General features: G+C 65.1%; 3 protein-coding genes across 3 annotated transcripts in view; 2 read left to right on the forward strand and 1 right to left on the reverse strand.

The window, feature by feature from the left end:
• Window positions 1-8211: 8211 nt before the first annotated feature.
• EMIHUDRAFT_359466 (hypothetical protein) lies at window positions 8212-8912 on the reverse strand. Its single transcript, XM_005759192.1, has one exon. The coding sequence runs from the start codon at window positions 8906-8908 to the stop codon at window positions 8411-8413; it is 498 nt and encodes a 165-aa protein (XP_005759249.1). The 5' UTR covers window positions 8909-8912; the 3' UTR covers window positions 8212-8410.
• Window positions 8913-17223: 8311 nt separating this feature from the next.
• EMIHUDRAFT_218945 (hypothetical protein) lies at window positions 17224-18587 on the forward strand (the record flags this gene model as incomplete). Its single annotated transcript, XM_005759193.1, has 4 exons — window positions 17224-17268; window positions 17348-17635; window positions 17824-17921; window positions 18386-18587. 4 exons carry the CDS (start codon window positions 17224-17226, stop codon window positions 18585-18587), a joined length of 633 nt encoding a protein of 210 aa, XP_005759250.1.
• A 2340-nt stretch (window positions 18588-20927) lies between these two features.
• The window catches only part of EMIHUDRAFT_106750 (hypothetical protein), a gene marked incomplete at both ends in the record, with an annotated part of 8287 nt that continues 4021 nt past the window's right edge, over window positions 20928-25193 (forward strand). Inside the window, 7 exons of the mRNA XM_005759194.1 lie at window positions 20928-21533; window positions 22266-22310; window positions 22881-22973; window positions 23058-23138; window positions 23425-23500; window positions 23604-23624; window positions 24878-24972. Of these exons, the coding sequence (XP_005759251.1) occupies window positions 20928-21533; window positions 22266-22310; window positions 22881-22973; window positions 23058-23138; window positions 23425-23500; window positions 23604-23624; window positions 24878-24972 (1017 nt within the window). The remainder of the gene's footprint in view (window positions 21534-22265; window positions 22311-22880; window positions 22974-23057; window positions 23139-23424; window positions 23501-23603; window positions 23625-24877; window positions 24973-25193) is intronic.

The following is a 25193-nucleotide window of genomic DNA, read 5'->3' on the forward strand; positions in this document are numbered from 1 at the left end:
TAGCAGGCGTGGTCTGGACTCGCCAGATTGTGCTGTGAATAGCACCGTGTGAATAGCAGGCGTGGTCTGACTCGCCAGATTGTGCTGTGAATAGCAGCTGTGAATAGCAGGCGTGGTCTGGACTCGCCAGATTGTGCTGTGAATAGCAGCTGTGAATAGCAGGCGTGGTCTGGACTCGCCAGATTGTGCTGTGAATAGCAGCTGTGAATAGCAGGCGTGGTCTGGACTCGCCAGATTGTGCTGTGAATAGCAGCTGTGAATAGCAGGCGTGGTCTGGACTCGCCAGATTGCGCTGTGAATAGCAGCTGTGAATAGCAGGCGTGGTCTGGACTCGCCAGGCCGCGCACCGCCAGGCAAGGGGCGTGTGCTGTGAATAGCAGGCGTGGTCTGGACTCGCCAGATTGTGCTGTGAATAGCAGCTGTGAATAGCAGGCGTGGTCTGGACTCGCCAGGGCCGCGGCACCTGAATAGAGACTCAACGATGCCTCACTGCATATGCTATTCCGCCGCGGCCGCCCGCCGCGTTGAGCCGCTCAGCCGACGTGAATACGCCGACATGAGGGCGCGAATACGGTAGTGTGCTGCGTATTCGGAGCACCGCGTGAAGACAACGGGTAGGAGTACAGCGGAGTACAGCGGGGTACAGCGGGGTACAGCGGGGTACAGCGGGGTACAGCGGGGTACAGTGGAGTGCGTGTCTCTCGAGTGCTGGTTGGGAGACAGGAACACGCCTTCCGCTTCTAGAGCTCGAGATTTGGGGAGATATGGGGAGATACGGTAAGATATGGGGAGATATGGGGAGGTATGGGGAGATATGGGGACACATTCCGCTTCTAGAGCCGCCCAACCTCGGCATCGAGCGCCTCCGCGGCGAGCGGGAGCAGCGCGGCGTGCCCGCCCCACCCGCCACCGCCTCCGCCTCCGCCGCCATCCTCGCCGCCGCCACCGTCGTCCACGCCGCCGTCGCCGCCGGAAGCAGCGTCGGCGGCGCCGCCGCCGCCCCAGACGCCCGCGCCGCCCGCACCGCGCCAGAACGGGGGAACGAGCGTCGACGCAACGCTTGGCTCGGACGCCTCCCCAGCCGCCGCAGGGCCGCTGCCAGAAAGGTCGGGGCTGCTCGCTGCGCGGAGCTGCGCAAGGGAGCGCTCAAGCTGCGCGAGCCTAGCAGGGAGATCGGTACAGATCGAGGAGCCGCCGAGGGGAGTGGGGGGGGGAGATCGGGCCAGGCTGGCGCGAGCCGCGGGGGTAGCGCGGAGAGGACGTCGACCGCACACGTCGCGCCACCGCCGCCACCCTCGTCGCACGGCGCCAGCGCCTCCAGCGTCGCGTCTGCGGTGTCGGCCGCTCCGGCGGACAGAGACGCGGCGGCGGCGGTGGCGGCGGTGGCGGCGGCGGCGGTGGCGGCGGGGGCGGGCTCGGGCGCGGCGGCGACGCCGAGCAGCGCGCAGAAGAGGGCGAGCGCGGTGGCGGGCGCCCTCCCCGCCGCCGCGAGCTCCTCCGCACAAGCTGCGGGGTCGGTCGACGTGAAGGCAGCCACCAGCGGCGGCGGTGCCGGGCGCACGGCCGCAGCCGCCAGCCACCGCACGAGGCGGGGCAGGGCGGTGACGGCGAGGGACGCCTCGGGCGCGCCCCCTGCAGTGTGGGCACGCCAGCCTCAGGGGCGGGAAGGCGGTACCGCGCCGTGGTGCTCAGAGCAGTGCGGAAGGCTATGAATACAGGTGCGACCCCTTTCGAGCGAGAGTGAGTCAGAACCCAACACCACGTATTCCGCTTCTACGACGCGCCCCCGCCGAGGCCGCCGCCTCCAGCCTCGTCGGAGGCGGTGGCGCCTGTGAAAAAAGAAAGGGAGGCTGAGCGAGAGCCGGAAAAGAAACGTGGCAGCCGCCCCCGTTGGAGGGGCCTACGACAAGAAAAAAAGAAACGCTCGCGCCCCCGCAGAAAGAAAACGCGCGGCGCACCTCGTCGGAGGCGGTGGCGCCGGCGGCGACGGCGGCGCACACGGCGCCGCCGAGCAGGAGCGCCGAGAGGAGGGGAGGGGCGGCGGCGGAGGAGGCGCAGGCTGGCGCCGCGGCCACGTCGGCGACGCGTCCTGGACGCGTCCAGCCGTGGGACGCGTCCGCCTCCGGCATGGCGGCGGGCGCGGGAGAGGCGGAGGCGGCGGCGGCGGCGGCGGCGGCGGCGGCGGCGGCGGAGCCGTGGGAGTCAGCCGCAGCGCCGCCGTGCGTGCGAGAGGGAGCGCCGAGACATGGAGAGGAGGCGGCGGCGGCGAGGGCGGCCGGCAGGGAGCGGCGTGGGAGGAGGTTCCGGCGGAGAAGCTGCTCGAGGCATCGCATGCCTGCGGTGCGGGGCGCACACGGCCTCAAGCCGGCCTGCGGTCTCGTGTCGTAGCACCGTGTGAATTCGAGGGATGCGAATGCAACGAGTGCAACGGAAGACGGGCCGAGCCGCCACTGCGGGACACCTGTCCCCCTCCAGCGCTCGTCGGCACGTGTTCAAGGGAGCGTGCTGAAGGGCACGTGCGTGCTCAAGGGCACATGCACATGCACATTTGCATGTGCATGTGCGTGTGCATGTGCGTGTGCATGTGCGTGTGCGTGTGCGTGTGCATGTGCGTGTGCATGTCATGTCCAAGGGTGCGTGTCCGGCGTCTAGGGCCGCAGGCAGAGGTCGACGAAGCAGAGCGCCTCCCGTGGCAGAGAAGGGCAGCGGTCTGCAGCCGCAGAGGAAGATGCCGTCGCAGAGCACGACGCCGCGGAGCAGGAGCAGGACGGGTGCGCCGCCGCCGCCGACGCCTCGCCGCCGTCCATGGCCGCCGACGCACCGCCGAAGAAGTGGGCGGCGGCGTGGTGGTCGGCCAGCTGCAGCAGCCGGTGCCACGCCTCGCTCCAGACGTCGCTCGTGCAACCCTCCCCCGCCGTGGCGGCGAGGCGGAGCAGGCACCACGGCAGCAGCGGCAACGTCGCCCAGCGCACCTGTTTCCGGCGCACACCCCGTGAGAAAACGCCGTTCACACCCGCCCCCCCCCCCCGCCCCCCTCAAAATAAAAAAGAAAAGACGCGCGCCGAGGTGGAGGCGGAGGAACAGCGCGAGCTCCGTGCGCAGCGCATGCCGGCCCGAGTCCCACGCCGCGCGGACCTGCATAGGCACTGAACGAGTCAGTGAACCGAGTCATTCGACGAGCTCGGCCGGCCCGAGTCCCACGCAACGCGGGCCTGCGACTGGAGGCGAGGCTGCAGCCCAAACGCCGCAACCTGTTCCAAGACTCCGTCTCAGTCGCCCGCACCTGGGCTGCACACGAGTTCCCGTTCCAAGATGCATCTCGGCGGGAGCTTTGCGGCATCTGTGCGGCATCTGTGCAGCATCTGTGCGGCATCTGTGCTGCATCTCGGCTGCATCTCGGCTGCATCTCGGCTGCATCTGGGCGACCTCCGCGACAGCGTTCAGCCCGTGCGAGAGAAGCGCTCCTGAGTAATCACTCCACCAAATGTAGTCCAAATGTAGTGAAGAACTGGTTGACCAGCCCCGTGCGAGGAGCGCGCGCCGTTGAGCGAGCTCCACAGCGCGCCTAGGGGGAGATGTGGGGAGATGTGGGGAGATGTGGGGAGATTCGGGGAGATACCTGGCCGCTCGCGATTGCTCGGTGTCGAGTGCAGAACGTTGACAGCACCAGAGGCACTCCAAGACTCGACTGAGTGCCGAGCATTAACAGCGCCAGCGACACTACTCGGTGCGGAGTGCTGAACCATTCGTTCTGGAGCGAGCTTCACGGCGCGCCGAGTAGCGACGTCGCCGCTCCGCCTTGCGCCGCCGACGACGCCGCCGACGCCGCCGCCGCCGCCGACCCGCCGCCGGGCGCGGCGCCGCTCACGTGAGAGAAGAACTTGAGCAGCTGCGACAGCGGGCCGTCGGCGGCGTCGCCTGGGCAGTCCAGTGAGGACGACTCATGCTTAGCCCCTCCTCGAGCGGCGGCGCTGTCGGCGGCGGCGCCGTCCGCGTCGGTGACCTCGACCGGCATGTCTGCGGTCCACCTACAATGGACATGTCCCGGACGTGTCCCGGACGTGTCCTGGACAGCACGCCTCGACCGGCATGTCTGCGGCCCACCTACAATGGACATGTCCCGGACGTGTCCCGGACGTGTCCTGGACAGCACGCCTCGACCGGCATGTCTGCGGTCCGCCCGTCGAGGAGCATGGCGAGCAGGCCTGCGTGCGAAGCTGAACGTCGGAGGTGTGCGCGCGGGCCTGTCCTCCGTGCTAGGAGGGCTGACTCCATGCTAGGAGGTGTGTCAGGCTGACGGACCGATTGCCTCTGCGCTGGGAGGACGGACTCTGTGTGCTTGGGTGTGTGACTGGCTGGCGGACTGTAGGCAGCCCGCCTGCGTACGCTTGGGTGTGTGACTGGCTGGCGGACTGTAGGCAGCCCGCCTGCGTACGCTTGGGTGTGTGACTGGCTGGCGGACTGTAGGCAGCCCGCCTGCGTACGCTTGGGTGTGTGACTGGCTGGCGGACTGTAGGCAGCCCGCCTGCGTACGCTTGGGTGTGTGACTGGCTGGCGGACTGTAGGCAGCCCGCCTGCGTACGCTTGGGTGTGTGACTGGCTGGCGGACTGTAGGCAGCCCGCCTGCGTACGCTTGGGTGTGTGACTGGCTGGCGGACTGTAGGCAGCCCGCCTGCGTACGCTTGGGTGTGTGCCTGCCTGGCGGACTGTAGGCAGCCCGCCTGCGTACGCTTGGGTGTGTGACTGGCTGGCGGACTGTAGGCAGCCCGCCTGCGTATGTCTTCATCAGGCCGCGCGAGGCCGCCACCGAAGGGTGAGGGCCCTGCAGCGACGGCCCGCAGATCCAGTCGAAGATGCTCTCGAGCAGCCGCGCCCGGTTCACAGCACTGAGCCGCGCCAGTGCGCGCCACGGCTCCGCGCCCAGCGAGCGGAGCAGGGAGGCATAGGCGGCGTGCGGTGAGGAGCCCTTGCGGAAGCCCGTGTCGACGACCGCAGCGTGCTGTCCGCTGCAGAGCGCGTTCAGCGCGTGCCTCGTCAGCATGTCGAGGGAACCGTCCCCGGCCAAGTCCGCACCCGCCGCCGCCGCTGCGCGCAGCATCGCCTCAGCGCGCTCGACATCCTTGGGCTGCGGCGCAGTGTTTTCGAGGTACTCGACGCTGACCGAAAAGATGCGCCGCCACCGCCCGCCTCCGCCGCCGCGCGGCCCGCCCAGCGCGTCCGCGCGGAGGATCGCGGGCGCCGCCGGCGCCGAAAGGAGCAGCGCCAGCTCCGAGTACGCCTTCACCGCCGCCACCTGGCGACAGGCAAGGAGGCGGCTCGCGGGTCAGTCCCGCCGTCGCGCCTCGGCAGATCGCAGCGCACGGCAGGGCGTGGCGGCGAAGGCGTGGCGCATGTGGCGGGGCGAGAGGGAGCAGGCCGGCCGCCTTTTTGCCCTTCTCGGCGTGCTCCGCGACGCGAGCGAGCTGAGCCTGGATGTCGACGAGCACGTCGCCGCGGTTGACCGTCTCGGCCGCCTTTTTCGGCGCCATTCGGCCCGCCTTTGGACTCGAGGGCCGCCAGGCAAGAAGCGTGGGAGCGGGTTGATGAGAGGCCCGGTCGCGCCAGAAATCCAGGTTCGGGTGTGAAGAGCTGGCTGGGTGCGCTTGTCAGCTCCCCGGCCCTGGATGTGAGGCTGCTAACTGCACTCCAAGTGCTCCAAGTGCTGGGGCGCGCGGGGGGAAGCGGCATGGTCGCGGGTCGCCGACCCTCCTTGCGGGGGGCCACGGAAGCTCCGTGTTGCTGGCCAACCAAAGGGGGCGGCAACGGCGCCTGCGCGAGCGACACGGCGGCCGCTGGTGGCTGCTGCGTCACCAAGCTCACTCCGAGAACGCGCAGCTCGCCCTTCATTCAGGCTCGAGTCACCGCGCAAGTACAGGTCCATCAGCTTGAGCGCATACGGCATGTCGAGCTTGACGCAGACGACGATGGAACCCTCCTCCGTCCAGAGCACCTCGATCGCCTCAAGGGCGACTCGGCGCTGCGGCCTGAGGGCCAGAAGGATCGCCGACTGAATGACCGTTTCGGCTGCGGACAAGTCGGAGCCGTCGCTGCCGTCCTCCGACGAGCTCGACTCATAGCGGCTAGACTCGTTGCGGGGGCTAGCAAGGCGGGCGGGCGCGCCGGGGGGGGGGGGGGGGGGACCTCTTAGCGCCATCGACATGGTGCTGCAAAAGCAGCGTTGGGCGACGGAACTTAGGCCCAGAGATAAACCTTCTGATGCCATGCGTGACCTACTGACGTAGTACAACTGTAGTGTCCCCCCAGCTATGTATGGGGACGTGTCCACGTTGGAGCCAGAGCTAGCCAGAGGTGTGGACGCTCCGCCGTTCGCGTTCATTATGGAGGCAACCGATCTTGCGAAGTCGATTGTGTGTCGTCGTGGGATTTCGTATCAGGACTTTTGTCAATACATAAAATTCGTATCAAGAATACTCACTCTCACACGTCTGTGGGCAGAGCCGGGGACTGGGGAGCCGGAGCAGACGGCATCGGCCGCCGAGGGAACGTTGGGAAGAGGCACGAGGAGGGCGGCGACCTCGACCGACTATGGAGGACCCGTCGCCAGACGACGCAGGGCAAAAGACGGTGAGGCGGAGCAGACGCGCAGGGCGAGACTGAAACCTGGTTTGTGGACCTCCCGCACCTTACCCTTACAGGCCACCATAAGGGACCCCGTTGTCCGTTTGACATCAGACTTTTTTTGAGTTGGAGGTAATAATTAAAAGGATTGCACTGTCCCAAAGAACTGACTCATTCATTTCACCCTCACATAGTAACAATACCTCAAAGTTGAAAACCTCCAAAATAGGCCGTCAGGACTCTGTCAGGACTCCGTCAGGACTCTGTCAGGACTCTGTCAGGACTCTGTCAGGACTCCGCCAGGACTCCGCCAGGACAACCACTGCCCCCCCGCTGTGAACAGAGCCCTTAGCTAGAGAGTAGGGAGGGGTGTACAGTCGAGTTACTCCCGAGGGCAGGGACGGCCCTCCACTGAGGGAAAGGGCGCAACGGGGACGGTATGCTCACAACCCAGCCACGCAGCTCTTTGCTCGCGTACAGCCAACGAGTTTGCTGGTCCACAGGCAGGCCAGGCCGTGAGCGTGGGCCGGTCGGGCCTGATCCTGCGGTGAGCACTGGAGGGCTATGCGGCTCGCTCCGTCAGCCGACTTGCGCCGTCGAGCGGTCGAGCGCTTCGGGTTGGACCCGCGGGAGGGTCCCTGCGCGGCTGACATGGCCAGCCAAGCCGTGTGCGCTGCCGTGGGCGCTGTCGTGGGTGCTGCCGTGGGTGCTGCCGTGGGCGCTGCTGTGGGCGCTGCCGTGGGCGCTGCCTCGGTCAGCAGTCGGTCAGCAGTCGGTCAGCAGTCGGTCCGCTGCTCGGCGCTGGCCTGCAGGCCGCCGGTGGCAAATCGGGGGGGCGCGGGCCATGGACGTCGTGGCCGAGCTTTGCTGCCTTCTTGCACGTTGCCGGCTGTAACGTTGCCTGCACCATGGCCGCGCCTCTCTTGCTTGTGCGCTTTCATGGTCGAGCCGAGTGGCGCGAGAGTCAGCGTGATTTCTTTTGTCTGTCCGGACTCTAAGTTTCTGTCAGGACTCTCAAGTTTCTGTCAGGACTCTCAAGTTTGCTTGTCAGGACTCTCAAGTTTGCGTCAGGACTGCCCTATCAGGACGATTCCGCAGAGGGCGCGCACGGTCGAAAGGGGGGCTGGGCGTCTATCATTCACTGCTGGGGGGGAGGGGAAGGAGGGTTGCAGTGAAGGAAGGTGGAGGTCTCGTCGGAGGCACTTGTGAGCACTGTGAAGACCGTGCGCCGTCAGGACCCCGCCAGGACTCTGTCAGGACTCTGTCAGGACTCTGTCAGGACTCTGTCAGGACTCTGTCAGGACTGTCAGGACAGGTGCGGGAGGTCCACAAACCAGGTTACGAGGGAGGGAGCAGGACGTTGCGGAGATCAGCAGGAGGATGTACGAAGAGATTAGGAGCAGCAGGGACCCGAGGGACCATGTGGAAGACGGCTATAGTGCTAGTCCCCCATCGGGAGGACGACCCCGGCTAGTCGCCGACCTGCGACCACACCCACAAAGAACCCTGCACAAAGATCGCAAGGGCGGGGGCCTGTTCCTTTTTACCCATCTCACAGTAGAGAGGTGTCCGTTTTTATTTATTTATTTATTTCTCACACGTCTCACGTGTGCAACAAAAGTGTGGTCGCGTCCCCGGATTTCCTCAAAACTCTCAAACACAGGCTGATTCACAGTCCACAGAGAAGCTACGTGTAACAAAGAGTCCGCAAGACCAGCAGAGCTCAGACACCGCGCGAGAATCTCGCACAATGTACGACAGGTCCCTCCGCATCTCGGCCGTCGCCCCGCGGCTACCTGCCAGGCCCCAGCGGGCCCTCACGGAGCGAGTTTGGGTCGAGCCAGCGGCGGTAGTCAGAGAGCGACTCCTCCACATCGAGCTTCACGCCCTCCGGCAGCGGCTTCAGCTGCAGCAGCACACGCGTCAACTCGGCCGCGCCCTCCGTGTCGCCGACTCGCAACGCCTCCTCGCGCTCGCTCTCGATATTGTCGTACGCGCGCTGCAGCATGGCGCGTGCGCCGGGCGAGAGCCGACTCTCTGCGCCGGAAGCGTCGCGAAAGGCTGGCGCGCTGGTCGATCGGCCACGCCTGATCAGGTCGCTGTACGATCGCGCTGGCGCGGCATCCTTCTCACGTTGGCGCTGGACCGCGAACGCAGCGAGCGTGGCGGAGACGCCGATGGCCACGCCAAGCGACGCGGACGGAAGCTCTAGCGAAGCAACAGACCAGCCGGGAGCGAGCGGCGAGGAGGGCAGCGGCCCCGGCGCGAGCAGCAGCGGAGCAAGAAACATAGACCGAACTCGGGGGCACGGGACGCGGCACAAACGGGCCACAAACGCCAGGCTACAAAGATATTTACCGGCTGCGCTTCACACAAAAACACACAACCCCGGCCCCAAGACGCACAAGCTCAGACAGTTTTACCGGCTGCGCTTCACAGCCTTGTTATGAGGTTGAGGTGCGAGCCCTTCTACACAGCTCCCGATGATGAGGTCGCCTGTAACGGTGAACCTTCTTTTCTCTTAGTTTGTTGTTAACTCTTCTTTTCTCAGTGTATTAGTCCAGGCTGTTCTTCACCTTCCTACCTAACCTAACCTAAAGTGTATGTAGCTCTTACGTACGTACCCGAAGGTGAACTGCTGACAGGGTTTGCGATGAAGAGCGATCCGAACGTGGTTTCTAGACGGCTAGGATTGAGAGCAGCCTCGCTCTCAATCGTAGAAGTCGAAGGGTGTTGTGAGCGGCACTCCTCGCAATCGTAGCATCTCTGTGCGATTGTGAGCGCCTACGCTCGCAATCCTACATCTTCTAGGACTAAGAGCAGCTCCGCTCCCAAGGTGACTGGTGACGCCTACGACTACTACCAGCGCGCTCGCAATCCGAGCAAAGTCTAGGGTTGCGAGCAGCACTGCTCACAATCCTTGCAACATGCCTCCGATTGCGAGCAGTAGCGCTCGCGATCCTACATCTTGTATGTAGGACTATGAGCGGCTGCGCTCACAATCGTACCAAAGATCCAAGGACTGCTGGCATGCGCACAGGGGGCGCTCCCAATCGCTCCAGCCGCGAGCGCTTGTGAGCGCGCTGGGATGGTCCTCACAGTGATCCCACCGATTGCGAGGGGACCCGCTCGCAATCCTAGAAGATGTAGGATTGCGAACGTAGGCGCTCTCACAATCGCAAAGAGATGCATGCTACGATTGCGAGGAGTGCTGCTCACAATCCTTCGACTTCTAGGATTGAGAGCGAGGCTGCTCTCAAGCCTAGCCGTCTAGAAAAGAATTCTTAAAATACAAGCCTCTCTCACAGCACACTGGCACGACAAGGGCGCGGACTGGCGCGGACTGGCACACACACCGGCTCACCACCGGAGCCGCCTAAGCGACTCCGTTAAGAACGGCAATGCACTCCGCACCATGCACAATGCCGCTCTCCCCGCACGCTAGCTCGTTCACCGTCTGCCACGCCACGGCGGTGTGGAGGACGACAGACAAGCGCTGCATCTGCAGCCCGTGCCAGTTCTTGGTGGTCCATGTGACCTCGTCCAGGTGCTGAGCGTGCGAAAGTTTGTTGCTCAGCTGGTTCGCCGCCTCCCTCAGGGTGCTGCGAACCTCCTTTCCAAAGCCTCCGAAGCTCTCGAAGTCGAACAAACGCAGATCGCAATCCTGCTCCCGCGCAAAGCGGTAATCGCCATCCAGCTCCTTGAGCTTTCCCTTGGGGGCATCCGCATCCTCCCCCTCCTCCCCCTCCTCCTCCTCCTCGTCCTCCTCCTCCGCCACCGCCGCTGCCGTCGTTCCCGACGGAGACCACTTGCCGCGCCCTTTGACCAGATATTGAGCAGCCCGGGCTCCGTGTTGCCGAAGCGAACATACGCCCCCTTCCAGCCGAGCTCTCCGTCGCCGGCCGCGTCCTTGCCCTTGCTCGCAAGCGAGCTCGTGAGCTTCAGATCGGCAACAAGGCGCCTGTGCCCCCTGCCGATGTTTGCCGCCGCCACGTCAGGTTGTTTTGGATTACTGTAACTGAGGTGTGCAGTTGGCTCCATCTCGATGATCATGCCCCACGCCGAGCGGAGGCATTTGATCAAACGTTTGAGTAGGAATTTGTGTCTTGTAGCATGCTTCGACCGAGGGTTAACCATCGCGGCGTCGCCAAGGACGTCGTGTAGCTGGCCGCTGGGCGCCCTCTTGCCTGCCTCCACCGCCTGGCAGGCGACATCAAGGGGGAGCCCAAGGCGGCGCTGAACGGTGACGCGCATCGCCCAGGACTCCATCTTCATGTCATCACGCATGGGGACGGCGTTGAGGAAGGCGCCGGCCCCTGGTTGGCTGACTTCGGACAACCTGGTTTGTGGAGCTCCCGCAACTGTCCTGACAGTCCTGACAGAGTCCTGACAGAGTCCTGACATAGTCCTGACAGAGTCCTGACAGAGTCCTGACAGAGTCCTGGCGGGGTCCTGACGGCGCACGGTCTTCACAGTGCTCACAAGTGCCTCCGAAGAGACTTCCACCTTCCTTCACTGCAACCCTCCTTCCCCTCCCCCCCAGCAGTGAATGATAGACGCCCAGCCCCCCTTTCGACCGTGCGCGCCCTCTGCGGAATCGTCCTGATGGGGCAGTCCTGACGCAAACTTGAGAGTCCTGACAAGCAAACTTGAGAGTCCTGACAGAAACTTGAGAGTCCTGACAGAAACTTAGAGTCCTGACAGACAAAAGAAATCACGCTGGGTCTCGCGCCACTCGGCCGACCATGAAAAGCGCACAAGCAAGAGAGGCGCGGCCATGGTGCAGGCAACGTTACAGCCGGCAACGTGCATAGGCAGCAAAGCTCGGCCACGACGTCCATGGCCCGCGCGCCCCCGATTTGCCACCGGCAACCTGCAGGCCAGCGCCGAGCAGCGGACTGCTGACTGACTGCTGACCGAGGCAGCGCCCACGGCAGCGCCCACGGCAGCGCCCACAGCAGCACCCACGGCAGCACCCACGGCAGCGCACACGGCTTGGCTGGCCATGTCAGCCGCGCAGGGACCCTCCCGCGGGTCCAACCCGAAGCGCTCGACCGCTCGACAGCGCAAGTCGGCTGACGGAGCGAGCCGCATAGCCCTCCAGTGCTCACCGCAGGATCAGGCCTGACCGGCCCACGCTCACGGCCTGGCCTGCCTGTGGACCAGCAAACTCGTTGGCTGTACGCGAGGAAAGAGCTGCGTGGCTGGGTCGATACCGTCCCCGTGCGCCCTTTCCCTCAGTGGAGGGCCGTCCCTGCCCTCGGGAGTAACTCGACTGTACACCCCTCCCTACTCTCTAGCTAAGGGCTCTATTCACAGCGGGGGGACAGTGGTTGTCCTGGCGGAGTCCTGACGGAGTCCTGACAGAGTCCTGACGGAGTCCTGACAGAGTCCTGACGGCCTATTTTGGAGTTTTTCAACTTTGAGGTATTGTAACTATGTGAAGGCACTATGAATGCATCAGTTCTTTGGGAGAGTGCAATCCATTTAGTTATTACCTCCAACTCAAAAAAAGTCTGGTGGCAAACGGGCAATGGGGTCCCTTATGGTGGCCTCTAAGGGTAAGTTGCGGGAGCTCCACAAACCAGGTTGGACGGATCGCCTCTCGCCAGCATTTGTGGTTCTTGCGCTTCTTGCGTTTGGAGGGTGCCTTGCGGCCGCCTCTGCGAAGCGCCTCTTCGGTAAGCTCTTCGGCAAGGGCGAGCCAGTTAGAGTGGTGCACGCCAGAGGTGTACCGTCGCTGCGCTTGGTGCAGGTACTCGTTGGTGGACGAGAACTGGGCCAGGGGAAGCAGCTCCGCAGCCGGCGTCAGCCCGTGCGGAAAGAAGCGGAACCTCGGCTCCGCCTTCGCCTCGTTGGTCGCAGTGCCCGGGCTCACCACCTCCCGGCACACGACCTGCGCCCGCCAGCTCCGCTGGCACCTGTCGGTGAGGTCGTGGCTGCTGACGAGCTGCGTGTGCGCCTCTCGCAGCTCGTCGAAGCACTCTCCGGGCGCGGTCGAGACGTCGAGATCGGCGAAGGGCCTGTGTAACTCGCGGATCGGCCGCGTGACGAGAGCCCACGTACCAACCCACGCCGCGCCGCGAATGTCCTCGGCGCCAGTCAAGCCCATGCCGCCCATGTTGACTGGCAGACGCGCCTGCTTGAGCGCCCGCACCCACCGGACATCCTTGCGCCCGACTCGCGCGCCGGCGACGAGCTCGTACAGGCTGTCTGCAATCAGCCTGTCGTGCTCCCTCGCCGCCGCCAGGGTGACGCTGGGAGGCATCGTGCGGAGGAAGAAGGTGAGCGTTGTGTTCTTGCAGAAGCGGATCAGCACCTGTGAGAGCTGCTGCGCCGTCCGGACCTTCTTGGAGTCGCGCAAGGCGAGGATGCCCGGAAGCGGCTCCAAGGCCTTGCGGACCCGCTTGACCAGTTTGTCGCGGCACCACACAAAACCGCCAAGGAAGGCGCCGAGGACGCGGATGCCCGGAAGCGTGCCGCCCTCGTAGGAGCCGTGGGGCGGGGCGTCCGGCGTGCCCTTGACGTCCACCCGATGGCGCACCGAATCGAGCGAGCGAGGGTCCGGCGCCCAAATGCACCGCTTAGACGGGTTGCTCTCAACGCCGCAGCATCGCTGCGCAATGACGTCGCCTTCGAGCATCGCGCAGAGCGCCGGCGGGGGGCCGCCTCTGGACCATCGGCACAGTAGGTGTCATCGCAAATCAGGGTGGGGACGGATGCCGGACAGTATCGACCTATCTACTGCTTACCCAGCCTTCGAGTGTATCCTGGCTGTGGCCCACACCCACTGGTGTCCATCTCAGAGACCGCAGGAGGTCATGAGGGTCGATGGGAGTGCCAACCCCACAATGCCTAAAAACCCAGCCCAGTAAACCCGCCGTCTGCAGCGGAAGGCGGACCGGCCGCCATCGTGCGAGCACCGTGTCGGCGCCGCAAAAAGAGAGCGAGCGCGAGGTTATCCGAGCAGAGTGGCTCGCCTGGGCCGCCGAGGGCGCCCGCTTAAGTCTATAACTCTAAGTGAACCGGACATGATGCTGTATGGACCCCTCTCCTGAACGCAAAGTCGGATCCGCCACAACGCCGTCTTAAGCACCTCCCCACAGTCACGACGAGAAGGAGGGCAGCACTTCGACGACCTCGAAGGTGACGCCGCCATGCTCGAACGCCTCCCGCCGCCCGGACGGAGCGAGGAAAGTGAGCGGCGGGTAGCATACCTGCACATCGCGAAACGGCGACAGCTAGGGCGTCGAGCGGCGGGCGTGATGGGCTCGTGTCTTCGACTCGTGTCTGAAGCGCGGGGAGTGTCTCCACCGACGCTGCGCCTTCCTGCCCGTCCCCTCGGTCGCACCAAGCAAGCGCGCTCTGTGTGCGCGTGTGGAGCAGGGTGGCGGCAGCCTGCTGTAGAGAGATGAGCTGTGCGTGCTGCGTGTGTGCTGTCTTGTGCCGCGTGTGCACACAAGGGGCGTCCGTGGCACGCACGCGCGCGCCTCCGCCTCGGCCGCAAAGCTATGGGGAGATATGGGGAGATATGGGGAGAGATGCGCCTCCGCCTCGGCCGCAAAGCAGGAGCAGTAGCTCAGGTCTGCGCCGCGGTCAATAAACGAGTTTGCGCGGAGCTTGAACAGAAGCGCGCGCCGCCCCCGCAGACCTCCGCTCCCGCCTCCAAGGGCGTAGGCGATGGCAACCTCGGGGGGGAGGGGGTGTGTCGCGGATGCATTCGCCGAAAGGGTGTGAGCAATCGAGCTGTAGCCGAGCTCGGAGAGAGAGAGAGAGAGAGAGAGAGGGAGAGGGAGAGAGAGAGAGAGAGAGAGAGAGAGAGAGAGAGAGAGAGAGAGAGAGCGAGAGAGAGAGTGGGTGAGAGAGAGAGAGAGAGAGAGAGAGAGGGAGAGTGAGAGAGAGAGAGAGTGAGAGAGAGAGAGAGAGAGAGAGAGAGAGAGAGAGAGAGAGAGAGAGAGAGAGAGAGAGAGAGAGAGAGAGAGAGAGAGAGAGAGAGAGAGAGGGAGAGTGAGAGAGAGAGAGAGTGAGAGAGAGAGAGAGAGAGAGAGAGAGAGAGAGAGAGAGAGAGAGAGAGAGAGAGAGAGAGAGAGAGAGAGAGAGAGAGAGAGAGAGAGAGAGAGAGAGAGAGAGAGAGAGGGAGGGAGAGAGAGAGGCGTTGGAGAGATGTGTAGCTCAGACGGGAGACGGCGACCTCGAGGCTACTGGTGGGAGATATAGGGAGATATGGGGAGATGTGACCTCGAGGCTGCTGGTGGTACTCATAGGCGCGAACTCTGTCCCCCCCTCGGCGAGGAAGGCGTCCGCCACGTCCAGGTTGGCCATGCCGCGCCACAAGTCGAGCGGCTGGCTGGCACCTGTCAATCCACCAGCGGTCCAACGTCAGTGTCGTTTTAATCAGCATCGCGCGCCAGGTCGAGCGGAGCTCTCGCTGGCGCCGCGCTGCGACGCGTTGACCGCGCGGAGGCGCCGGATGGCGTCCGAGATGAAGGAGAGCGTCACGGGGAAGGGGTACTCCTCCTCGCCTAATCTCGGGTGATCTCGGGTGATCTCGAGTGATCTCGCCGCCCAAGGAACAGGGGGGGCTCCTCCTTCGCCGGCGGATCGCAGCGGCGTGTTTAGGCTGCGGAAGCAGTTGCTCGTGTAGAGGCGCAGCGCCGCGACGTGCGGTGCCTAATCGATGCGTTTCATCAAGACCTCTCTGATTCAAGCTGCGCTCGTGTAGAGGCGCAGCGCCGCGACGTGCGGTGCCCGCAGCCCCGCAGTGACAGAGTCTGGGAGGTCGACGAAGTCCTGCAGCGCCATGCCGGCAGGCCTGCCCGCGTCCATCACCCCGTTGCTCCACCTACTCCGACTCGTGCAGCCTCGTGCAGTCTCGTGCAGCCTCGTGTGCTCTCGCACCCGCTACCCCGCTGCTCCACCGGCGGGGGAGGTCGCCGGTGCGGGCGTGGAGGATGTAGCGGAGGCAGACGCGGTCGTCGTCGCTGCCTCGCGACGCCACCTCGCGTTCGATGGCGGCGAGGCCCTCGGCCATGCCGGCGTAGACAACCTAGCGCGAGGCGAGGGTCCTCGTACGCGTCACCACACACACGCACACACGCACACTCTCAAGGGGTGTGTGGTGCTCGTGCCTCGTCCGGGACGCGCATGAACGCCATGATGCCGAGCGCCTAGACTCGCTCATTGACGTTCCATCATGCACGGGACCGGGAGTCAGCAGGCCGTGAAACTGCGGCCCAAGCGCCGAGTCGACAGGCCTATGTCGGGGTCCATGACACAGCATCGCGGCAAAGGCTAAGGGGATATGTGGAACCGGCCCGATGAGAGTCGTCAGGCCGTCCAGTGACGAGGCGCTGGACGGCGAAGCGGTGGAGCTCCTCGCGGCTCTCCTCGCCGCCGGCGGACTGGGCGAGGGTCGCCTGGGCGAGAACGAGAAAAGCTCGGTCAATCTCGATCTCGGTCGATCTCGGAAGGTGCGAGGGTCGCCTGGAGACTGTCGAGCACGTGCCGTATGACGACCGGCAGCGGCTCAAGCTCGCCCGGCTGGTGGTAGCAGTAGCAGGAGGGGGGGGCGGGGGTTGGACGAGGGGGGGGGGGGGGGGGTGCCATCCCAGGGGCGAGCTCCCGACCCAAGGGGCACGTGGGGGTGTGATCCCCTCGCAATCTCATGGACCCAAAGGATCTCGGCCCGGGTTTCGCGCCTTTTCAAAAGGGAGCTTGGGCCCCACGTGGATCTGGAGGGCGAGCGGTGCATATCTGCGGACAGCGGCGGTCTTGCGGATAGAGCAGAAGACCGAGAGGAAGCCTGTGCTCATCGAGGCTGGCATGAACTCATGTGTGTGCGACTGGTGAGGGCCGACGAGGGGTGGGGAGAGGAGGCCAGCAAAGAGGACGATGAATTGCAAGACGGACACGACGAGCATTAAATAGTCAGTGGTGTTCACGTCATTGTAAACGAATCCGATTGATAAAATTGCGGCTAGCACCATGAAGAGGATGACTTCGACGGCTACGATCCAATCGAGATAGATGCGCGTGCGCTCGCTAATCACCCAGTGCTCTGCGACCGAGCGCGGGCGCGGCGAGTGCCACAACTTGATCGCGAAGACGGCGGAGACGGGGTTGCAGTGCGCGAGCGTGCTGAAGAGCGCGATGCCAACTACGAAAGAGCAGCCTTCGATCTGGCGCTGCAGCTCCGCGAGCGGCTCTCTATGGCTGAACTTTTCGGTGCTGGTTTCAGATGCAATAGTAAGCCGGTCATCGAGTCCGGAGAGCGCCGACAGCAACGACGCTCGAGGTGTGTCCAACGACAGCCCGGTGCGCTCGGCCAAAGACAGGCCTTGTCGTGATGGGCTCGCCGAGGCGGAGGTCTCGGCGACCAAAACCTGGATGCTGGCCTCACTGGACTCCGTGAACTCGCTCACCATGGAGCAAATGCGGCGGTTAATCCACGAAACTCAGAGTGGAACAGGGTCGTAGAATTCTTTTTGAGTGTTATGAAACAAAGGCAATTCGGAACACACAGTGGCACAAACCCCCCCTTACACTCCTGACGCACTTGGAGCACTTGGAGTGCAGTCGGCAACCCGCGGCAGAATTCTTTTCAGCATGGCGCCCGCTCGCGCGAGGCGGGACACAGCGTCCGAGGGCCTCGTGCTGATCCCACAAACGGAACACGACTGGCTACAAGAACGTGACCTACAACCGCAGCAGACAGAAGTTCGTGGCGCAGGCGCAGAACGACGGCAAGAGTGTCCACCTCGGTTGCTTCAACACCGCCGAAGAGGCTGCCACCGCCTACGCTCGCTCAGAGAACGGCCGCGCCGACGCCGCCAAGCTGCTGCAGCCTCGCGCTGCTCCCACTGCCGCTGGCGCCGAGGCGGTACGGCAGGCGGAGAGGGAGGGCCTGACTCTCACCGCCAGCAGCAGCAACAGCACAGGCTACAAAGGCGTTGTTTACTACCCGAAGCAGCAAGGCAGCAAGCAGTACAAGCTGCAGGTGTGGGATGGCGGCAAGAAAGTCTTCCTCGGCTATTTCGCCACCGCCGAGCAGGCGGCGCTCTTCTACGCCCGCAGGGAGGCGGGCAGGGACACCAGCGATCTCACCGCGCCGCCGCCGCCGCCGCCGCCACCCGTGCCTTCCTCTGCCGCTGGCGCCGAGGCAGTCCGGCAGGCGGGGAGGGAGGGCCTGACCCTGGCTACGAGTAGCAACAGCAACAGCGCGGCTACAGGGGCGTTGTCTACTACCCGAAGGAGCGAGGCAGCAAGAAGTACAAGCTGAAGGTAACGATTGTGGCGGCAAGCAGGTCAGCCTCGGCCTCTTCGCCACCGCCGAGGAGGCGGCGCTGGCGCGTGCGCGGCACCTGTGGGACACGACCGTCCGCCTGCTCGAGCCGCAGCCGCAGCAAGCACCGCCGCAAGGCGCAGCAGGGCCTTCCAGCGCCAGCTACGAGGAGGAGGACGGCTTCGACCCGGCGGACATTGCCGACGCCACGGCTCTCTCGCTGCTCCCCGACCCGCCGCCTTCCGCGAGCGAGCAGAGGGCGGCGAGGCGGCAGGCGCGCGCAGTAGTGCAGGCGAGGGCGGAGGCGGCGGCGGAGGCGGGTGCTGCCCCGCCATGCGACGACGAGGTGGAGGCGGAGGCGGAGAGCGACAGCGGGGAGGAGTCGGAGATGGAGGTGGAGGCGGCTGCCGCAGTTGCGGGCGTGTCCGCGGCTGCAGCAGCAAAGGAGGAGGCCCTCGAGTGCGTCATTTGCTTGGACGACCTCAGCGCTCACCCCGAGGCGCGCCTGCAGCCTCGCGACCCGAACGGCTGGGGCGCCACGCGCTGCTGCACGAGCCTCTTCCACTACCGCTGCCTGCACACTTGGCTCAACGAGGTCGAGACGAGCCGTGGGATGGAGCCGATCAACACGGCCTGCCCTGGCTGCCGAGGCTCCGTGTCGAAGTCGGCGTCACGCATGCTTAGTTAGAGAGTCCTGAGTCGTGTGGTTATCGTCGAGAGCCCTTTTTTGTGCCCCGCAGTGCGCAGATGACACTTGACACCAGCAGCTCCCATTTTTTCGAAGCATAACAGTTGGAACAGATAACCAGTCGCGAGTTCTAGACACTAGAGTCTGAAGTCTGAACCACCTCCACCTGAAGCGGCCGCGCCGCACGGCCTTCGACCCCTACACGTACGCGGCTCTATGGGCCGTGGTCGCCGCCGTCGTCCGGCTCGTACTCATACTCCTCCCACTCCTCCTCCCACTCCTCCCACTCCTCCGTTTGCGGGGACGCGCCGCCCAAGCCCGCCCCTTCCGGCGGCGAGGATAACTCCGGCCCCGCCCGCCCTCGGCTGTACCTGCCGCCCGCCTCGGTGGCGGCTCGCCCGCCGACGATGGGAGCCTAGCCTCTCGGGTCGCCGCGGGTAAGAGCTGGGCGCCTCTCAGTCCGGCCATCTCAGCGATCTCTCGGCTATATCTCGGCGATCTCTCGGCGATCTCTCTACCTCTCGGCTACCTCTCGGCTATCTCTCGATGGGAGCCTCCCAAGCGTGGCCCATCTTGAGCTTGCGCGCGAGCTGGTAGGCGGCCTGTCGAGATGTCGCCGAGATGCCGCCGAGGTATTCGCCGAGGTATGCCGAGATGTGAGCCGAGGTATAGCCGAGATGTAGCCGAGGCGGTAGGCGGGCGGCAGGTCGAGATGTCGCCGTGGTGTCATCTCGAGTCATCTCGAGCCCTCTCGGGTCATCTCGGGGTCCTCTCGAGTCCTCTCGAGTCACCTGGAGTCATCTCGAGTCATCTCGAGTCATCTCGAGTCATCTCGAGTCATCTCGAGTCATCTTGGGTCCTCTCGGGCTCCTCTCGGGTCCTCTCGTGGTTCTCTCGAGCTCGTCTCGCGAGGCGTGCCTTCTGCTGCTTGCGCTTGCTCAGCGTGTGGACGAGCACCTCGCCGCCCTCGGAGCAGAGGTCGAGCATCACCTGAGATTAGACATAGCCGAGGTATTGCCCGAGGAATAGCCGAGGTCGAGCGTCTCGCGTGCGTCGCTTGACGCGTGGAACCATCTCTCGGCTTTCGCTCGGCTGTCTCTCGGCTATCTCACGGCTTTCTCTCGGCTACCTCTCGGCTTTCTCTCGGCTATCTCTGATGCAGCCGCACACGCGACCGGATCGCCTTTGGCACCTGCCGCCCACGAGGCGTGGAGACCCAGGTTACGGCGTTATCTCGGACAGATGTCGGGTATGGCCAGGCATCTCAAATATCTCTAGCAGTCAGTCATTCGCACCTCCCACGTCCGCTCGGAGGCGGAACAGTCAAAGGTGTCAACCAAACACTCCGGAAAGGTGCGGAAGATGTCCTCCTCGAACTGGAAGTCGTTCGCGCTTCCAATCGAAACGATGCGGCACGGGACGGAACGCCGCGCGCCAACCGGAAGCCCGCCTGACAAAAGGCGTTGATCCAGGTCTTGCTGCGTCGACGGCATGCGTCTGATTTTGGGCTCGCCTGCTGGTCCTTGAGCGTGTACGCACACGAACTTGCTGTGCAAGGTGTCCTGGCCCAGCCGCTCCCACCGACGCGAGGGCGGAGCGCACAGCTCAGGCGCCAGCGGGAGCGAGTCATAGGCAACCGAGTGCCCAGGAACGTTGCGCTTGAAGCGACGTTGAGCGTCAATCCAGGTCTCGGGCTGGCCGAGCGCACTCCGATTTCGCCTCTGCGCAAAAAGGTTGTCATCGTGTGCCTTGGCTTCAATGGAGCCGACTCGCCTGAGCCAGTCTTTGTACCGCTTGTCTGCAGCGTGCATGCGCGGCGACCGAGCTGAAGTTTGTGCCTCGCCCGGCGCCCGCACGCTTTTGAAGGCGGACTCGTTGGTGAACGTGCGTCCCGGCAACCTTGAGTACGTACTTATAGCTTACTGGGAGAAAAGAGAGCGGGGGTTGTGTTCTCTTCTCTCTCTCACCTTGAGTGCAGTTGCGATACACAGTTGGCAACCTCACACCCAGGGCCGGGGAGCCAATAAGACGCGCACAGCGGACCGGATGCTCGGGGAAGTGATCTTCGTGTTAAAATGAACTCGAGTGCACGGGACGCGGCACGCACACAATCGGGGAGGTGAGTGAGTGAGTGAGTCTAAGACGGTCCCCAGTCCCACCATCCCAAGTCCCGGGTCCCCGGGGACCTGGGACCCCTTTCCACCGCGCGCTGCGCGCGCAGCGGCGGTCCCGGGTTCCGGGGTCCCGCTCCCGGCAATTACAAAGAGGGTGTAGACGAGGGACGGACGCGGATGTGGTTTTTTAAACCGAGCTGTGGTCGAGCTATCGCTCTCCATCAACATGCAGGGGTGGCACGTGGTGGCGTTGCTCGCGGCTGCGCTCCCTGCCTCCGCCAAGAGCCCCAACAGCCTCGGCAAAGAGCTGCTCAGCGCCGTGCTCGCCGACGATGTCATCGCGGCGGCGTCCATTTTTGCTCAGTCCGAGCCGGCCGAGGCGAACCGGCTGGCAAACGCGATGGACTGGCGCGGCAAGTCGGTGCTCATGCACGCGGCGTCGCGCGACTTCCCAAAGATTGTCAAGCTGCTCCTGCAGAACAAGGCCCGGCCCGACGCCTCCGACTACTCTGCCGGCGGCGTCACCGCACTCATGCTCGCGGCGAGGAACGGCTCGGTCGCCGCCGCCGAGGCGCTCGTGGCGGGAGGGGCGTCGGTGCACGCGACGACGCCGGCGGGCACGTCGGTGCTGATGCACGCCGTCGCCAACGGCTCCGCCCCTCTCGTCGAGATGCTCCTCACCTCGGGCGCGAACGCCTCCCACCAGGACCGCTCCGGTGCGACCGCGCTCTCGCTCGCCGCCGGCCTCTCCCACACCGCACCGCTCGCCTCGTTGCTCGCGCACGGGGCGGACGCCGCCGCGGCCGACGCGCAAGGCTCGACCGCTCTGATGGTCGCCGCCGCCGCCTCCAACCTCGAGGGCGTCAAGCTTCTCCTCGCCGCTGGCGCGGACCCGGACGCTGCCGACGCAGAGGAGGCGCCCGCTGAGATCCCAAATCTCAGCTCTGCAATTATGACCTAAGCTGGCCTGCCCTGCCCTGCCGTACTACACTGCCCGCACACTGCCGCACAACTGCCCCCTCCGATCCCCTACCTGCCCCGGGTGTGAAACCCACACTGCCCTGCCCCGCCCAGCGCCCACTGCCAGCTGTGAATACCTGCCCGCTCGCGAGGTCTCGGAGAAACTTAGGGTGCACGCATATGCCCCCTCTTGCATTGACCAGTCCCGATCTGCCGTCTTGCGCACGCCCGTCTCTGAAGACACACCCGCGAATACCAGCGAGAGCCGAGCCTGTCCCCGCCCTCGTCGTCGATGGAAGCGATGGCCCGGCCCCTCCCTCGCCCTCCCCCCTCCCTCGCCCCTTTCACCCTCACCCTCACCCTCACCCTCACCCTCACCCTCACCCTCACCCTCACCCTCACCCTCACCCTCAGCCTCACCCTCACCCTCACCCTCACCCTCACCCTCACCCTCACCCTCACCCTCGCCCTGGCCCTCGCCCTCACCCTCACCCTCACCCTCACCCTCACCCTCACCGCCACCCTCACCCTCTCCGGGCCTGGACCCTCCCCTCCACCCCCCCCCCCCCCTCCCCCCCCCACCCCACCCCCCCCACTACCCCAGGTGACGCCGCTGATGGAGGCGGCGCGCTCCACACACGGCTTCGAGGTCGCGCAGGCGCTCACAGTAGTAGTAGCATCGACTGGGGAGGAGCAGCCAGAGGGTCGGACAAGACACAGAAGCATGTACAGCGGAACGCAGTCGAACCGTGAGGACAGGTGTGAGTCAGATGGGAAGGGGAAGAGCAGCCAGGGGCTCGGGCTGGACACACACCGGCGCGGTAGTGGGTTGGGACGCATGAGGCGGGGACGCATGCCGGGAGGGGACGGCACTTCGCTGGAGCGACACACAGACACTTTACCCGCAACGCGGAGGGAGTAGTCACAGATAAGCCGGATGAAGATTCTGCCCCACACAGCCCCTTACCCCTTCCCCCTCGCCTCGCTGCTTGGTGTTTCTGAACACGCAGACGACCACGCTGTGGGGGTTGTGTGCGGGTTGTGTCTGGGAGGGAGGGAGTGGGGTGCAGGTCTGCTCACCCACGGCACCGGGCCGGTGCTTGCACTTTGAATGCCGTGCTAGCTCCTACCCGTGTCCCGGCGTGGAGATGCGAGGGCCACCCCCCCCCTTGCCCCACCACTTTGTGTGTGGGGAGACGTTTACCTTACCGTACCTTAGGCGCTCATCGAGGCCGGCGCCGCCATCAACGCGATTGGGAGCGGCGGGTCGACGGCCCTCGCCGTCGCCGCGGGCGCGGGCAACGGCCCGGCGGTGGCGCTGCTGCTGCAGGCCGGGGAGGGCGTGGACGCCGCGAGGCTGTGGACGGCGTCTGTTCACACCTCTGGCTGTGAACAGGCCAAGGCGGACGTGAACGCCGCGAGCCCCGACGGCTCCACCCCGCTGATGATGTCTGCGGAGAACGGATCGCTGCCGATTGTCAAGGCGAACTTTCGGCTGGCATCTCGGCCGCATCTCGGCTGGGCCTCGGCTGGGCCTCGGCTGAACCTCGGCTGGGCCTCGTTTCCCTCGGCCGCACCTCGTTTCCCTCGGCCGCACCTCGGCCGCACATCGGCTGTCTCTCGGCTGTCTCTCGGCTGTCTCTCGGCTGTACCTCGGCCGCACCTCGGCCGCACCTCGGCCCTGCTTCGTCAAGGCGCTGCTCTCTCGCGGGCCGGACCTGAGGTTGTGAACGGCGTCTCTTCACACCTGCAGCTGTGAATAGGCGCTGCTCTCTCGCGGGGCGGACACCAACGCCGCGCGCAGCGACGGCGTCGCCCCCTTCCATTGTTGTGGCGCACGTGCAACCCTTGGGGGCAAGTTGGTCTTGACCCCCCTTCCCCCCCCCCTCCCCCCCCTCCCCCCCCTCCCCCCCCTCCCCCCCCCCCCTCCGTGCCTGAGTAGGCCTTACCGCGCTCATGGCTGGTTCGGGCGGCAGCGTGGGCGGCGAGGAGCAGCCGGAGCAGGCGCGAGGGGCAGCCGAGAGGCAGCCGAGAGGCAGCCGAGAGGCAGCCGAGAGGCAGCCGAGAGGCAGCCGAGGGGCAGCCGAGAGGCAGCCGAGGTATAGCCGAGGTACAGCCGAGGTATAGCCGAGGTACAGCCGAGGTATAGCCGAGGCATAACCGAGGTATAGCCGCGCAGAGCCCCACGCTCACCATGGCGGTCTGCGCGCAGGTTGACATTGTCTCCAAGCTGCTCGAGGCTGGCGCAGACCCGAACGCCGTCGACGCGCGCGGCGTGGCGGCGCGCCACCCTAGAAGCAGAATATCTCCCCATATCTCCCCAGATCTCGTGCCTAGAAGCGAAACACGCACTCTTGTCTTCCAACCAGCGCTCGAGAGGACACACACTCCGCTGCACTCCGCCGCACTCCGCCGTATTCGCTGTCGTCCTCTCCGTTGTCCTCGCGCGCGTGCTCTAAAGACGCTGCACAGTACCGTACTCCCGCTAAGGGCGTAGACGTCTACGTCTACGCCCTTACTCCCGCCCTGAGGCTGGCGTACTCGCACGAAAGCACAACGCCGAAATCGCAAGACACAGAGAGAGCCAGACACGCAACACGGGGTCCCAGGGAAGGCGAGCAAACGCCGTACCGCGCGCTAGCCGCACTCACCCACGCAGGCGTGCAATCTCCCCCCATCTCCCCATATCTCCCCAGATCTGGACAACGTAGGCGTGTCACATCGCCGCGGAGGCCGGCGCCGTCGGAGTGTTGCGAGTGTTGCTGGCGGCAGGCGCGGACTGCACTCTGATGACGGCCACCGCAATCTCCCCACATCTCCCCATATCTCCCCACATCTGGCGGCAGGCGCGGACTGCACTCTGATGACGGCCACCCCAATCTCCCCATATCTCCCCATATCTCCCCACATCTGGCGGCAGGCGCGGACTGCACTCTGATGACGGCCACCGCAATCTCCCCATATCTCCCCATATCTCCCCACATCTGGCGGCAGGCGCGGACTGCACTCTGATGACGGCCACCCCAATCTCCCCACATCTCCCCATATCTCCCCACATCTGGCGGCAGGCGCGGACTGCACTCTGATGACGGCCACCCCAATCTCCCCATATCTCCCCATATCTCCCCACATCTGGCGGCAGGCGCGGACTGCACTCTGATGACGGCCACCGCAATCTCCCCACATCTCCCCATATCTCCCCACATCTGGCGGCAGGCGCGGACTGCACTCTGATGACGGCCACCGCAATCACGCCGCTCATCGTCGCGGCGGCGGCGGGCGAGGCGGAGGCGGTGGAGGCGCTGCTCGCGGTCACGGCGGACGTGGACGCAGTGCACGACGACAAGTCGGCCATGACGGCGCTGATGGCGGCCGCCTCCAACGGCTCGGTGCCGCTAGTCGAGCGGCTGCTGCGGGCGGGCGCTGCGGTCGACGGGCGAAACTCCGACGGTGTAACGGCGCTCATGCACGCGGCGGTGCGAGACCTAGCCGAGATCCGGCCGAGATCCGGCCGTGGGCCTCCAAGTTTTAG

The sequence above is a fragment of the Emiliania huxleyi genome (genome assembly GCF_000372725.1).
Source record: "Emiliania huxleyi CCMP1516 unplaced genomic scaffold EMIHUscaffold_81, whole genome shotgun sequence".
NCBI lineage: Eukaryota > Haptophyta > Isochrysidales > Noelaerhabdaceae > Emiliania > Emiliania huxleyi.

Coding starts and splice junctions, on each gene's coding strand:
- EMIHUDRAFT_359466 (XM_005759192.1), bottom strand. CDS start 8,908: ATGTTTCTTGCTCCGCTGCTGCTCGCGCCGGGGCCGCTGCCCTCCTCG.